The sequence below is a fragment of the Hylobates moloch genome, unplaced genomic scaffold (assembly GCF_009828535.3).
Source record: "Hylobates moloch isolate HMO894 unplaced genomic scaffold, HMol_V3 SCAFFOLD_1, whole genome shotgun sequence".
In the NCBI taxonomy this organism is placed as follows: domain Eukaryota; kingdom Metazoa; phylum Chordata; class Mammalia; order Primates; family Hylobatidae; genus Hylobates; species Hylobates moloch.
Genome location: NW_026652276.1, coordinates 63,822,270 through 63,835,734, shown reverse-complemented (window position 1 = coordinate 63,835,734; position 13,465 = coordinate 63,822,270). Strand labels below are relative to the sequence as shown.

The 13,465-nt window shown below is 41.1% G+C and overlaps 1 protein-coding gene across 1 annotated transcript in view; it reads right to left on the bottom strand.

Moving 5' to 3' along the window:
- Positions 1–13,465, bottom strand: part of TTN (titin) — a 288,926-nt gene that overhangs the window by 19,148 nt on the left and 256,313 nt on the right. The window contains exons 288-305 of the mRNA XM_058440679.1: positions 13,148–13,444; positions 12,455–13,042; positions 12,061–12,363; positions 11,656–11,952; positions 9,685–9,972; positions 9,273–9,572; positions 8,738–9,040; positions 8,326–8,631; positions 6,457–8,223; positions 5,798–6,091; positions 4,813–5,100; positions 4,397–4,696; positions 2,234–4,300; positions 1,832–2,134; positions 1,429–1,734; positions 1,041–1,331; positions 649–945; positions 218–523 (exon numbers count right to left, since the gene is read on the bottom strand). Of these exons, the coding sequence (XP_058296662.1) occupies positions 218–523; positions 649–945; positions 1,041–1,331; positions 1,429–1,734; positions 1,832–2,134; positions 2,234–4,300; positions 4,397–4,696; positions 4,813–5,100; positions 5,798–6,091; positions 6,457–8,223; positions 8,326–8,631; positions 8,738–9,040; positions 9,273–9,572; positions 9,685–9,972; positions 11,656–11,952; positions 12,061–12,363; positions 12,455–13,042; positions 13,148–13,444 (8,901 nt within the window). The remainder of the gene's footprint in view (positions 1–217; positions 524–648; positions 946–1,040; positions 1,332–1,428; positions 1,735–1,831; positions 2,135–2,233; positions 4,301–4,396; positions 4,697–4,812; positions 5,101–5,797; positions 6,092–6,456; positions 8,224–8,325; positions 8,632–8,737; positions 9,041–9,272; positions 9,573–9,684; positions 9,973–11,655; positions 11,953–12,060; positions 12,364–12,454; positions 13,043–13,147; positions 13,445–13,465) is intronic.

Here is a 13,465-nt window from a genome sequence, read left to right as displayed (position 1 = left end):
GGAAAATGCTGTACAACTTTTAGCAATTCTAATTGCTAACTTAACAGATGTAATAGTTAAAATGTTCTCTGACAAGCTGTATTTATGATCATGCGAATAAGCATATGCTTTTCTAGACCATTCATAAATTCTAAAAATTCTTAGAAATTGTGTGTTGGAAAATTATCTGTCATAGTTTTGAGGAGCACTGTATTTATGTATGATTCTTGGAGCTCACATGATGGTTCTCTGCATGAGATGAAGTTGGAGGCTTCGCTCGGCTCACTGTTACCAGCTGCATTCACTGCGGTCACCCGGAACTGGTAATCACAACCCTCCATCAGGCTGGTCACCTTCAGCCTGGTATCATACACCACATAGTCTTTGTTGACACGTGTCCAGCGCAGGCTCTTCTTCTCACGTTTGTCTACTAGGTAGTTGCTGATTTCATTGCCACCATCAGATTCAGGTTTTGTCCACTGAATGATGATATGCTCTTTTCCGGTCCCAACTTCTTCAGGTATGCCGGGTGGTGATGGAATAGCTGTTTATGAAAATAAGGATGATCAGAATTGCACAAAATTACTATTGATAAGACTGCCCTTCTCCCTTCTCCCCTGATTCTATTACATTTCAACTGTCAAATTGTTTAAAAGTGTTAATACTCACTGAATGAGTTTCTGGCTACAATTGGCTCTGATTCAACAGGCACACCAGGGCCATATTTGTTTACTGCCCTCACTCGGAATATGTACTCATTGTTCTTGATGAGCCTGGTAACGACATAGGATAGGGTTGGGCATTCGCCTTCAACAATCACCCAGTTGAGCCTGCTAGTCTCGCGTCTTTCCACGATGTAGTGAGTGATTTCTGCTCCTCCGTCTTCCTGAGGAAGGCTCCAGGCTAAAGTGCACTTCTCCTGTGTTACTCTGCTGACGGTGAGCTTTCCACATGGGCCAGGGGAATCTGAAACAGGTGTAATGACAAGCCATGATGAAGATCATTCTTTCTGCCCACACTAGAAAATGCTATATAAATGTGAGAACATTTGACATGCTTACCAAGCACTTTGACCATGACAGACACGGCCTTGGTCCCGCTGGCGTTTTTCACTGTTAAAGTATATTTTCCACTATCACTCCTATCACAGAACTTGATCACAGCAGTTGCTCGTTTGCCAGTATACTGCAAAGAGACTTTTTCACAGAGATCTAGCTCCTTGTCTCCTTTGGTCCAGATAATTTTGGGTTCAGGTTTGCCACCAACTGCAGCATCCAGAACAAGATCAGAACCTGCTCTGATGGTAACCAGATCACCGTGTAATCGGGCATCTAGTTCGGCTTTGGGTGGAGCTGTCAGTAGCCAAAACAGATATGAATGAATATCTGAGAGTTTATTTTCACATAAATTGTGATAATTTTAAAAAGGAGAATGTTGACTATTTCCTACCGTATTCATCTCGGCAAGTGACAGGGCCTGTAGATTCAGACCCTTTGCTAATTACGCCTGCTGCATTCTTGGCTAACACACGGAACTCATAAGTGTCTCCTTCACTGAGAGCAGTCACGGTGAAGAAATTGTCAGATACAATGGTATAGTTGCACTTCAGCCAGCGACCGTCTCCTACCTCACTGACTGGCTTACGCTCTATGATGTAGCCCACAACCTTGCTGCCTCCATCATACACTGGGGCAGACCAAATCAGTGATACTGTTGATCTTGTGACATCTGTCACCTCTGGTCTGCCTGGTGCATCTAGAAGGGATGCAAAAATAAGGTTAAAATATACCACTCTGAGTTCTACTAGAATCAGTAATAATAAACAAATATGCCCTTAAATTATGATACATACCAACTGGATTTTGAGCCATTATAGGTCGTGAAGCTTCACTGGCCTTGCTAACACCTGCAGCATTGAGTGCGTAAGTTCTGAACTGATATTCCAGTCCTTCTACTAAACCAGTTACTTTGTAGTTGCACTCTAAGCATGGCACTTTGTTTTCTTTCACCCAAAGAATTGTGTTACGTTCTTTCTTCTCAACCCAGTAGCCAATGATTTTACTGCCACCATCGTGGTAGGGTTCTTCCCAACGAATAGACATGGCATTGGCAGACACGTGGTAGACCTCAGGTCTGGTAGGAGCGCTTGGTGGGACTAAATATAAACAAAGGTATTAAGTATGAATACAATTTTATAAAATTCAGGGGAAACATTTAATAAGAGACTTTCAAATAGGATTTTTATTTTTCTTACCAAATGGATGTTCAGCAACTATTGGTGCTGATTCTAGAGGTTTGCTGACACCAAATCTGTTCTCTGAACTGACACGGAAAGAATATTCCATGTATTTTGTGAGATGAGTGACTTTAATTTGAGTGCGCTTGACACTGGAATTGACAAGCTGCCAAGCTGTTGTACCCGATTCACGCTTTTCAACTATGTAATTAGTAATTTCAGTGCCTCCATCATCTTTAGGTTCTCCCCATGACAGGACACACGATTCAGCCGAGACAGATGAGACCTCAATGGGGCCGGTTACTGGACCTGGCCTTCCAATGACCACAACTGTGATGGTAAATGTTTTAACACCAGCTGTATTTTCCAGGGTCAAGAAGTATCTTCCAGAGTCACCTCTCATGCAGTCCTTTACAGTCAGGGTAGTTCTGTCTTTTGTTGTTGTAATGCTCACTCGATCTGTCTCTTTAAGTCTCATTTCTTCCAGTTTCCATGTTACTTTGGGGGCGGGACGACCACTGATTGGTATGTCAATGGTAAATGGGCTTCCTGCTTTGCAAGTTATAAGCTGATTGGTAATTCCAGTGAGGTCAGCAGTGGGCTCGATTTGAGGCTCCTTAATGATGACAGAAGAGAAGGCTTCCCTGGGTTCACTATAGCCAGCATCATTCTTGGCCTTCACGCGGAATTCATATTCAGTTTTCTCAACAAGACGCTCTACTGTGAAAGTCAGCTGTTTGGTGTGACCAGCTTCAACCCAGAAGTCAGATCCCTTTTGTCTCATTTCAAGCAGGTAGCCAGTGATCCGGCTGCCTCCATCGTGGTCAGGTTTAAGCCAAGCTAAGACTGCGGAGGATTTGCTAGTATCAACAACATCAAGTCTCCTAGGTGGAGCAGGCTGTTCTGTGGCTACAATTGGTTCTGGCATTTCATAGGGCTCACCAACACCATACTCATTTACTGCAGAAACACGGAAATAGTATGGAACACCTTCTGCCAGGTCCTTGACCTTGAAGATCTGACGAGTGCATTTTTCACTGATAACCTGCCAACTACGGCGACTTGCCTCTCGTTTCTCTACCACATAATGATGGATTCGGGCACCACCGTCAAGAAGAGGGGCATCCCACATCAATGTAGCAGATCCCCGGGTCACATCTTTGAAGGTAATTGGGCCAGGTGGGCCTGGAGTGTCTAGCACTTTTACGGTGAATGTGATTGACTTACTACCACTGTTGTTTTCCACAGTAAGGGTATATTTCCCTGCATCATTTCTGTTGCAGTTTTCCACAGTGAGGGTGCTGAAGGAGTCTGTTGTATGGATATCAGCCCGAAGGCTAAGGTTAGAGTCTGGTTTGCTCCACACAGCTGTAGGAGTAGGTCTACCTTGGTAGGCAATGAAGAGGCGAATACTGGCCCCAGCTCTAACAACATGAGTCTGTTTGAAGTTTGCATCTATGTCTAACTCAGGAGCTGTCAACCGGTCAACTGCTTTAATTGTGCCGGTCACTTCACAGCTGTCGCCTTTTCCAGCACCATTGATAGCACTAACTCGGAATTTGTATTCTTCACCTGCTTGTAGATCAGTGACTGTATATCTTGTTTTCACACATGCCTCTGCATTCACCTTGTGCCAGTCTCCTAAGTCGGCCTTGCACATTTCAATAATATACCCAATTATTTCCATGCCACCATCAAACACTGGTTTGGACCATTCTAAGCTCACAGTTGTCTTTGATGTGTCTGTTACTTTGACCACTGCAGGAGGACCTGGTGGGTTGACGGGCTCTCTACATTTAATGAGTCTTGAGATGCCACCTGCAGGTCCAACTCCTGCAGCATTTTCAGCCATGACATGGAATTCATACTCATTGCCTTCTGTCAGACCAGTGACTTTGAATCTTGTTTCGGAGATTGGTCGTTTGCTGATCACTTTTACCCATCTTGTGCTTTTCTTTTCTCTTCTTTCAAGGATATACTGTTGAATTTCACTGCCACCATCTGATTCTGGCCTTGCCCATGTCAGGGTAATGCTGTTGCCTGTTACGTTGCTAGGTTCTGGAATGCCAGGGGCATCAGGAACAGCTATAAAACAAAAACAAAACCCCAAATCAATTAGGTACATTTGCTTGGAAGATTAAACTTTTGACACAGTACCACTTAGTAAAAATGCAAACTTACTGTATTGTATTTGAGCAACCACTGGATCAGAATCAAGTGGCCTGCCAACACCAAACTTGTTAACTGCAGAAACACGGAATTGGTATTCATTGCCATTTATTAGTTTAATGGCAGTGTAACTTTGGGCTTCACATTTATCCTCAATTAGTGCCCAAGCAAGTCTGCTAGTTTCCCGTTTTTCAATGATGTAGTGGGTTATGGGAGCACAACCGTCATTGAGTGGAGCATCCCACCACAGAGTCATCTTCTCTCCAGTAATATTGGTGAATCTTATTGGCCCAACTACTTTTCCTGGTGTATCTATAAGAAAAAGTTTCTAGAGTTAGTTTCTTTTTCCTTGTCCATTAAAATACAACTAGGCATGTCTCTAATCCAAGTTCATAAATCGTAACATTAAGAAGCTATTTTAAAAGTACCTTGTACTTTCACTTTAATTTCTGCTTTTGCAGAACCAGATGCATTTTTGGCTTCCACTGTATATACACCACGATGGTCCCGAGTAGCATCTCTAACAAATAGGCTGGTGGATCCAAGTACATCGGTTATTTCCATATTCATCCTCTTTTCGATTTCCACTCCATCTTTGAACCAAGTTACTCGAGGCACTGGTCTTCCTTGTACCAAAGCTTTAATTCTAAGGCTCTCTCCGGACTTAATAATGAGACCATCAAAGTATTCAGGGCCAAACTCTACTATTGGTGGAACTATAAAAGAAAGAGAAATACTATGTATTAGTTTGGCTTAATAAAGACATACATAAATATATATTTTTCAGTAGTGCCATATCACAAGGCCTGGAAGAGTAATGATTTGTACTGTGCTACCAAAGGCCATTTTGAAAATAGGATTGATAATTGAGAATTTGGACTATGGGGTTAAATATTTGCCTATTATTAATTACTCCCTTTGAAATGCCTGTCATGTTTTTAATTTTGCATTGCTCTTTGTAAAAAGAAAAGTGAAACATTTACAGATCATTGACTTCCTAATACTGCTGCACAGTCACACAAGTTCTTTTAAGAGGCTATCAGCTGCATTCAAGCAAGGGGATGATTGTGTTGTTGGATGTATGTTGTATTTTAATAACTTCAGTAAAGATGGACACTTATTCTCAAGGACCTTTTCTTTATTTACTGTAAGTGGCGAAAATTACAAAGCTAAAAACTCATTCTCACTTGCTGCATGCTCTTTATATGGGAATGGAGTGAAATAATAGAAAAAATAATTGATGCCAATTATTTTTTTCTTCTTTTCATCTGAAAGGTAGAAAGACATAATTCATCCACTTAGCAACCTTGGGTAATTTGTTTTCTGTTCCCATTTTACAGGCCAAGGGCCAAATGTGTTTTTTAAAAATGTGAATGCTCTTAGTCTCATTGGAAATAAGTTGTAAATGCTTACCATTTTCATCTCTTGTCATAATAATGCCAGAAGACTGTGAGGGCGGGCTTATAGTTCCAACAGCGTTTCTTGCAATTATTCTGAACTCATAGCGATCCCCAGGACTGAGTCCTGTAACTGTGTACTGACATTCACTGACGTCAGTAAAGTTGCATCTCACCCAGCGTTCATTTCCTTGCCGTTTCTCAATGCTATAGCCCACAATCTTACTGCCTCCATCATGCAATGGTGGGTTCCATTTAAGTGTGATGGTTTCCCGGGTGACATCAATGTAGTCAGGAGTGCCAGGTGGGTCTAAAAAGTTATAGGGAAGGTAAATGCATCATTACATTTGTAACCAGGTCTTAATCATCCCTGGAAGAACAATAAAATTATTCAATAATTCTAATAAATAAAATTTTTATAATAAATAATTTATTCAATCTCCCAAACTCATTTTGGTCATTAATTTCAACTTTCCATTTCATAGTCTTTAAAATGAACTTCAAATTATTTTATTAGACTGATTTAAAATCATTCCTCTTGCTTTACATGACCAGTTCTCTAGTGACAAGAAGATATGTAAGAAGGTGATGCAGAGAAGAAAAGCATTCTTTGGTATATTTGTTTCTAATATGTTCAATTGCTAAACTAAATGTATTTGCATAATAATCACTTACCTACTGGAGAAACAGCTAAGGTAAATTTGCTTGGGTCACTAGGTGAGCTTAGGCCAGCAGAATTTTCAGCATATACACGGAATTGGTAATCCAGACCTTCTACCAGTCCAGTAGCTCTATATTCTCTTCCAGATATTGGTGATATATTAACTTTTTGCCAGAGGATGCTGTTTCTTTCTTTCTTTTCAACATGGAATCCAGTAACTTCTGAACCACCATCATAAACTGGAGCATCCCAAGTTAGTGACATGCCATCAGAAGTCACATTGTATATAACTGGCTTTCCTGGGGGACCAGGAATCCTGAACTGGTGTTTTGCCACAATAATGCTTGAGACAAGTGGTTGGCTGACTCCATATCTGTTTTCTGCCCTCACTCTAAACTGGTACTCAGCATCTTTGACTAGATTAGGAACTTTGAAAGTCGTCCTGGCAACACTTGAACACACCATCTTCCAATTAGTTTGTGAAGTTTCCCGCTTCTCGATGCTGTAACAAGTAATTTCTCCTCCTCCATTATCTTCAGGTACATCCCATGACAGGATGACACTGTCAGCCTTGATTTCATCAAATCGAATGGGTCCTTTGGGCTTTGACGGTGGGCCAAGGGTGATGACTGTAATGGGGACTGCATTTCTACACACTGCATTATCAAGAATAACAGTGTATTTTCCTCCATGCTCCTTCTTGGCATTCTTAATACTCAAAGTAATTTTGTTTTCGGTTTTACTGAAACGAACAAATTCACTTTCTTTCAGTGGCAAGCCATCTTTCAGCCAACTGATGGATGGTTTGGGTTTTCCCTTATAAGGTAATTCAAGGTGCACATTGTGCCCAATTCTCACAGTGACTTGTGCCCCAGGGATATCTGACAGGTCAACTTCAGGTGTAATAATAAGTTCTTTCACTGTAATTGGCCCAATAATGACAGGATCACTCAGTCCTTTCTCATTTTTGGCAAACACTCTGAACTCCAGGACTGACTGCTCCTTAAGTTGGCTAACCTCAATTTCACATGTCTTACTTATGCCAGCGTGGGACCATGTCTGTTCACCTTTACCTTTCCTTTCTACAACATATTCTGTGATGACGCTACCACCATCAAAGTCAGGTTTGGTCCAGCTAAGGATGACAGATGTCTTTGTTGAGTCTTTCATTGAGAGATCACGTATAGGAGCTGGTACTTCAGCAGCCTTCACTGGCTCTGTTGTTTCACAGGGTTCTCCAATTCCAATTTCATTTTCTGCAAGGACTCTGAAGAAGAATGGAGTCTTCTCCGACAAATCTGTTAGCTTGAAGGATGTGCTAGAACATTTGTGTGACACGACAGACCATGTTCTCTTGGTGGCATCTCTCTTTTCAATGACATAATTAATTATTGGAGATCCTCCATCAATGAGAGGAGGATCCCAGAGCAAAGTGACTGTGCCTCGAGAAACATGTTTAACCTGTAGTTTCTGGCAGGCAGCTGGTGTGTCAAGCACTTTAACACTCACAGTTGAAGACTTAGGCTCACCAACTCCATTTTCTATTGTGAGAATATATTTTCCTGTATCACTGCGGGTAACTTGAGGAATGGTGAGTAATGAAGATGAATCAGTGTTTTCAATGCTGTATCTGGCATCACTGCCAAGATTCTTCTCGTCTTTTCTCCATGTGACAGTAGGTGGAGGTCTGCCTTTAAAGGGAATCAACACTTGTACATCTTCACCAGCTTTGGCAATAACAGAAGTTCTGAGAGCCACATCCAGGTCAATCTCTGGTGCCTCTGTAGGCATAAAATGGATATATACAGTGAATTTTAAAAGCAAAAAACGAGTGATTTCCTGGAAGTATGCTTATTAAAAAACATAAACCAGTAGGTACATACCAAGTATATCTTTAGCTTGTACAGCTTCAGTCATTTCTATAGGTTCTCCTTGTCCAGCACAGTTTACAGCAGATACCCGGAAGTAGTAATTGACTCCAGGTTTCAGGTTGGATACCACATATTCTGTAGTTCTGACCTCTCCTTTGGTAGAGACAGTAGTCCATTCCTCTTCCTCTCCTTGTCTCATCTCGACAACATACCCAGTAACAGCACTGCCCCCATCATAGACAGGCTTACTCCAGCCAAGGGTGATGGATGACTTGGTTGAATCTGCAATTCTTATCTTAGCAGGTGGACCTGGAGGATCTGGAATGGCCATTCACAATAAAATAATTACACAATCATGTACAATTTAGTCACACAGGCGAATATAGAAGACACAGGTGAAGATGCTGCAAGTATGAGCACTTACCAATAGGATCAGCAGCTTTGTAGAATTCAGATGGTTCAGAAAATGGACCCTGTCCAGCAGCGTTTACAGCACAAACTCTGTATTGATAGTCACTGTTTTCTGTGAGTCCTGTTACTTTCTGTCTGGTGTCACGAATAGTCTCTTTTAGTACTTTAAACCATCCTAGGCTTTTCTTATCTCGTTTTTCAAGGAAATAGCCACTTATATCACTACCACCATCTGCAATTGGCCTGCTCCATACAACAGTCATCGAATTCTTGGTAATCTTTGTCACTTCTGGTATGCCTGGTGGCCCAGGTGTAACTATTTAGAAAGGAACGGAAAGCAAGGTACAAGAATCAACATTACTGATAAATTATACCTTTGATGTCCACATCCTTTCTAAGAATATTGGTTTTATTTTTTATATTTTTCACCTTGTGAAAAGGATGGTAATGAGATAGGTGTTACATAAAGGAAAAAGCATATGCACAGGTTAGCATAGTTTATTTTTAAATTTTTCACGTTTCAGTTTTCTAATGAAATCGTGTCTCACCAAATGCATTCTTGGCTACAACGGAATCAGATTCCAGTGGCTCGCCAATTCCATATTTGTTCACGGCTCGGACCCGGAAGATGTATTCATTTCCTTTGATAATTTTGGTGGTTGTAATGATGCACTCTTCCAAATGTTCAGACACCATAGACCACACAACGCGGCTTGTCTCACGCTTTTCCACAACGTAGTGAGTGATTTTTGCACCGCCATCATCAGCTGGAGGCCGCCAGAGAAGGGTAATCTTTTCAGCAGTTACAGTCTTAAATTCAATTGGTCCACCAGGTGGGCCTGGTTTGTCTATCAATGAAAGGACAAAACACGATGTTAGTACTTCTTTAAAGCCTATTTATTCAAAATTACTAAGCTTTAGGCAAATATAATATGACAGTGGTCTGTATTCAGCACCTACCAAGGATCTGTACTCTGATGGTGGCCGAGGCTGAGCCCATGGCATTCCTTAGTTTTAATTCATAGCATCCACTATTAAGGCGATCGGCATCTTTGATGAGTATAGATGCGAGGTCCGTAGTATTTTCAACACACACCAGTGCATTGGTTTGTAATTCTTTATCATCTTTATACCACTCAATGGTAGGCGCAGGTTTGCCAGAAATGCCAGCTCTGAGCTTCACAGATGTACCTGCTCTGTATTTGACAACTTCTGTATATTCTAGAGGCAAATCAATTACAGGACCACCTGCAAGAAAAACAGATGAGAAATATTTAAAATATTATAAGGATGGAAAAAAATAGTTTCACCAACCTTAAAGTAAGGTCATTGGCCGTTACTAAATTATACATACACACCATCATTATAATCTATGCAATTATTATTTAAAAATTAAAAATTTATAGGCCACTCTTCTATCTCAGATGGGGTAGAAAGACTGTGAGTTGTGCAGGGACTTAAGCACCTTTTACATGTGTTTAAAGTCCATTAGCTGCTTTATTCCAGTGATGAAATGGGATATGGTAGTGAGAACATCATGGAAGAAGCTGTTAAACATTTTCTTTCACTTTAGCTTTTCTTTCCTTTTCTTCTAAGCACCTCCTATTCTTTTTCTTTTCCCTTCCCAGTTCACTGATATCCAAGTGTGGATGGTTCATGTCAGACCCTTAAAGTCTGAATTCTCTACCCACAGAGCTACCTCACTGGACAGATTTTCTGCCATGCTGTTTGGAATTATATAGAAAGATAACTAAATTTGACTTGCTTCATACTCTCATAAACACTGATTCAGTGTCCACAAAGCCTGATTCATAAATAATGAACAGCCCTGAGATCCTCAGCATGAAGATGGGAGTGGATACTTTTGCCCAGACACTATAGTGGCTCAATTTTCTCTTAGCAAATGGAGATCTTTTAGGTAAAGTGTCACAGGATACCTGACTCTCATGACGTTTAATTTTCAAAACATTGTTGAGTTGAATGTGCCACTTATTTTCCAGAATGGTGAAGAATTTGCATTTTGGACTAACCAGGATAGAGAGGGCTCTGAAGTCTGTCTGTCAGAATTCCCACTCCATCCCTAACGAGGAAGTTACAAAAGCACTCTCAGCCTCAGTTTCCCTTCTATAAGATGGCTAACATGAGGGCTGTGAGAACTAAGGGAAAGAATTCATGAAAATTACTCAATAAATGTTAGCTGCTGCTAATACTATCATCATCCAAGTCTGTGTTTAGACCAGGCATGGTGGCTCACACCTGTAATCCCAACACTTTGGGAGGCCAAGGTGGGTGGATCACCTGAGGTCAGGAGGTTGAGACCTGCCTGGCCAACAAGGTGAAACTCCATCCCTACTAAAAATACAAAAAATTAGCTGGGTGTGGTGGGGCATGCCTGTAATCCCAGCTACTCAGGTGACTGAGGCACGAGAATCGTTTGAGCTCAGGAGGCGGAAGTTGCAGTGAACCAAGACCGCGCCACTGCACTCCAGCCTGGGCGACAGAGTGAGACTCTGTCTCAAAAAAAAAAAAAAAAAAACAACAACAAAAAACCAAAAACAAAGTCTCTGTTTAGTCTGTGGCTTATTTAAGAGCAATATTCTCTAGGAACTCAACCATGGTTTAATTATTGACTCTGATAATTTAAAATAGAATGAAAGCGCCAACTCATACAATCAAACAATCATAAAAGGTTGAAGTTGGAAAGGCCCATAGATATCCTGAGGTCTAAATCTCTCACTTTACAGTCAAGTCAAGAGGGCTGGAAAGGTATTTAAGGAATTTTCCTCAGACTCCCAGCTAGTCCATAATTTCTTCCAAAAACCTCATTAAGGCACAGAGTAAAAGTTATTCTATAGGATTAGAACCAGGAAAAGGTATGTGGAAATACTGAGTTAAACAGCAATTTTGATTCAAAGTGCTAAGCATGCTTACCATAAGAATCAATGCAAGTAATGGGCCCTACAACCTCAGATGGATTGCTAATGGAACCAACAGCATTCCTAGCAAAGACACGGAATTCATACTGGGAATTCTGAGTCAAACCAGAGATGGTGAATTGAGTTTCAGTAACATTGGTGAAGCTGGCCTTGGTCCATCTGCCATCCGGAAGGTCACGTCTCTCAACAATGTAGCCTGTAATCTTGCTACCTCCATCGAAAGCTGGTTGTTGCCATGAAAGGCTGACAGAATTCTTTGAAATATCAGTGATACGAACATTTCTTGGGGGTTCTGTGGTAATAAGAGAAACAGATTAGCGGCACTTATAATATTTTGCTTTGCAGAAGTAAGATTTACATTTTTATTATCAGAACTGCCCCTCCCATGACAAATACATACCACAAGCATCAATTGCCAAGACTGGTTCAGAAGGATGGCTGGGTTTTCCAACTCCAGCAGCATTTTCTGCATACACCCTGAATTCATAAATAAGTCCAGCACTGATTGTTGTGACTTTGAAGTGAGTTGTGCGGATGACCAGTTTGTTGGCTTTTTGCCATAAAATACTGTTTCTGTCTTTCATTTCCAGGTGATAGCCTATGACCGCACTGCCTCCATTTGACACTGGTTCATGCCAGCCCACAGTGATGCTTTCTCGAGTAACATTAGTGACCCATGGTGTAGATGGTGGTCCAGGCGTTGCTACAAAAGAGAGAAATCCTATAGATTAGTACAGACAATAACACATTTATGGTAAAAGAAAACCTGATCTTTGAAAAGTTGGACAACTTACTGTATGGTAGTTTGACAGTCACACAAGCTGAATCTATATGATCACTGATGCCAAAGCGGTTTTCTGCCTTGATGCGGAATTGGTATTCTTCTCCTGTGGTCAGTTTCATGACTTTCATCATGGTTCTTGCAACTGTTGCAGACACTTCAGTCCATACTGCAGTACTTGTTTCTCTTTTGAGTAGAATGTAGTTGGTAACTTGACTTCCACCGTCATACTTAGGTGGCTCCCACTTGAGAGTCACACTTTCTTCAGTTATATCACTAATAACAACAGGGCCAGTTGGAGGACCAGGCCTGTCCAGCACGACAATGTTAATGAAAGCTTTGGTTGTACCACTGGAGTTGGCAGCAGTGATTTCATATCTCCCAGCGTCAGCCATAACACTTTCTTTGAGATTGATGGTCAGGTTCTCAGCAGTAATTTCGGTATTGAATCTCATGGTTGCCTTCAGGGGGACACCATCTCTTGATAAGGTCACTTTGGGAAGTGGTTTTCCAGAGATTGGAATGTCAACTTTAAGGTTTGAACCAGCTCTAACATATACAGTATGACTTGGGAAATTCTTCATATCAATTTCAGGTGGTTCTGAAAAATGAGTATAGAAAGTGAAAGTGAAAAAGGGTTTCTGAAAATTAACATAAATCAATGCAAATAATTTCAAATTTTGCTTCTACACAAAATTAGACATACCTAGTTGCTCCTTAATAAGAACAGGAAGCAGAAGCTCTCTCGGGTCACTCAGGCCAGCTTGATTTTCAGCAAACACTCGGAAAAAGTATTCAGAATTCTCTCTCAGACCGGAAACAACGTGATGGGTTGACTTTGCCACTGCACATTTAACCCAGTTTTTCTGTCCTTTTTCTAGTGCTTCAACGACATAGTGTACAATTCTGCTTCCACCATCATGTTCAGGCTTCAGCCAGGTCAGGGAAACACTGTCTTTGGTTATACTTGTTACTCCAAGTTTTTCAGGTGGGCTTGGTTTTTCTAAGAAAACAAAGCACAAAA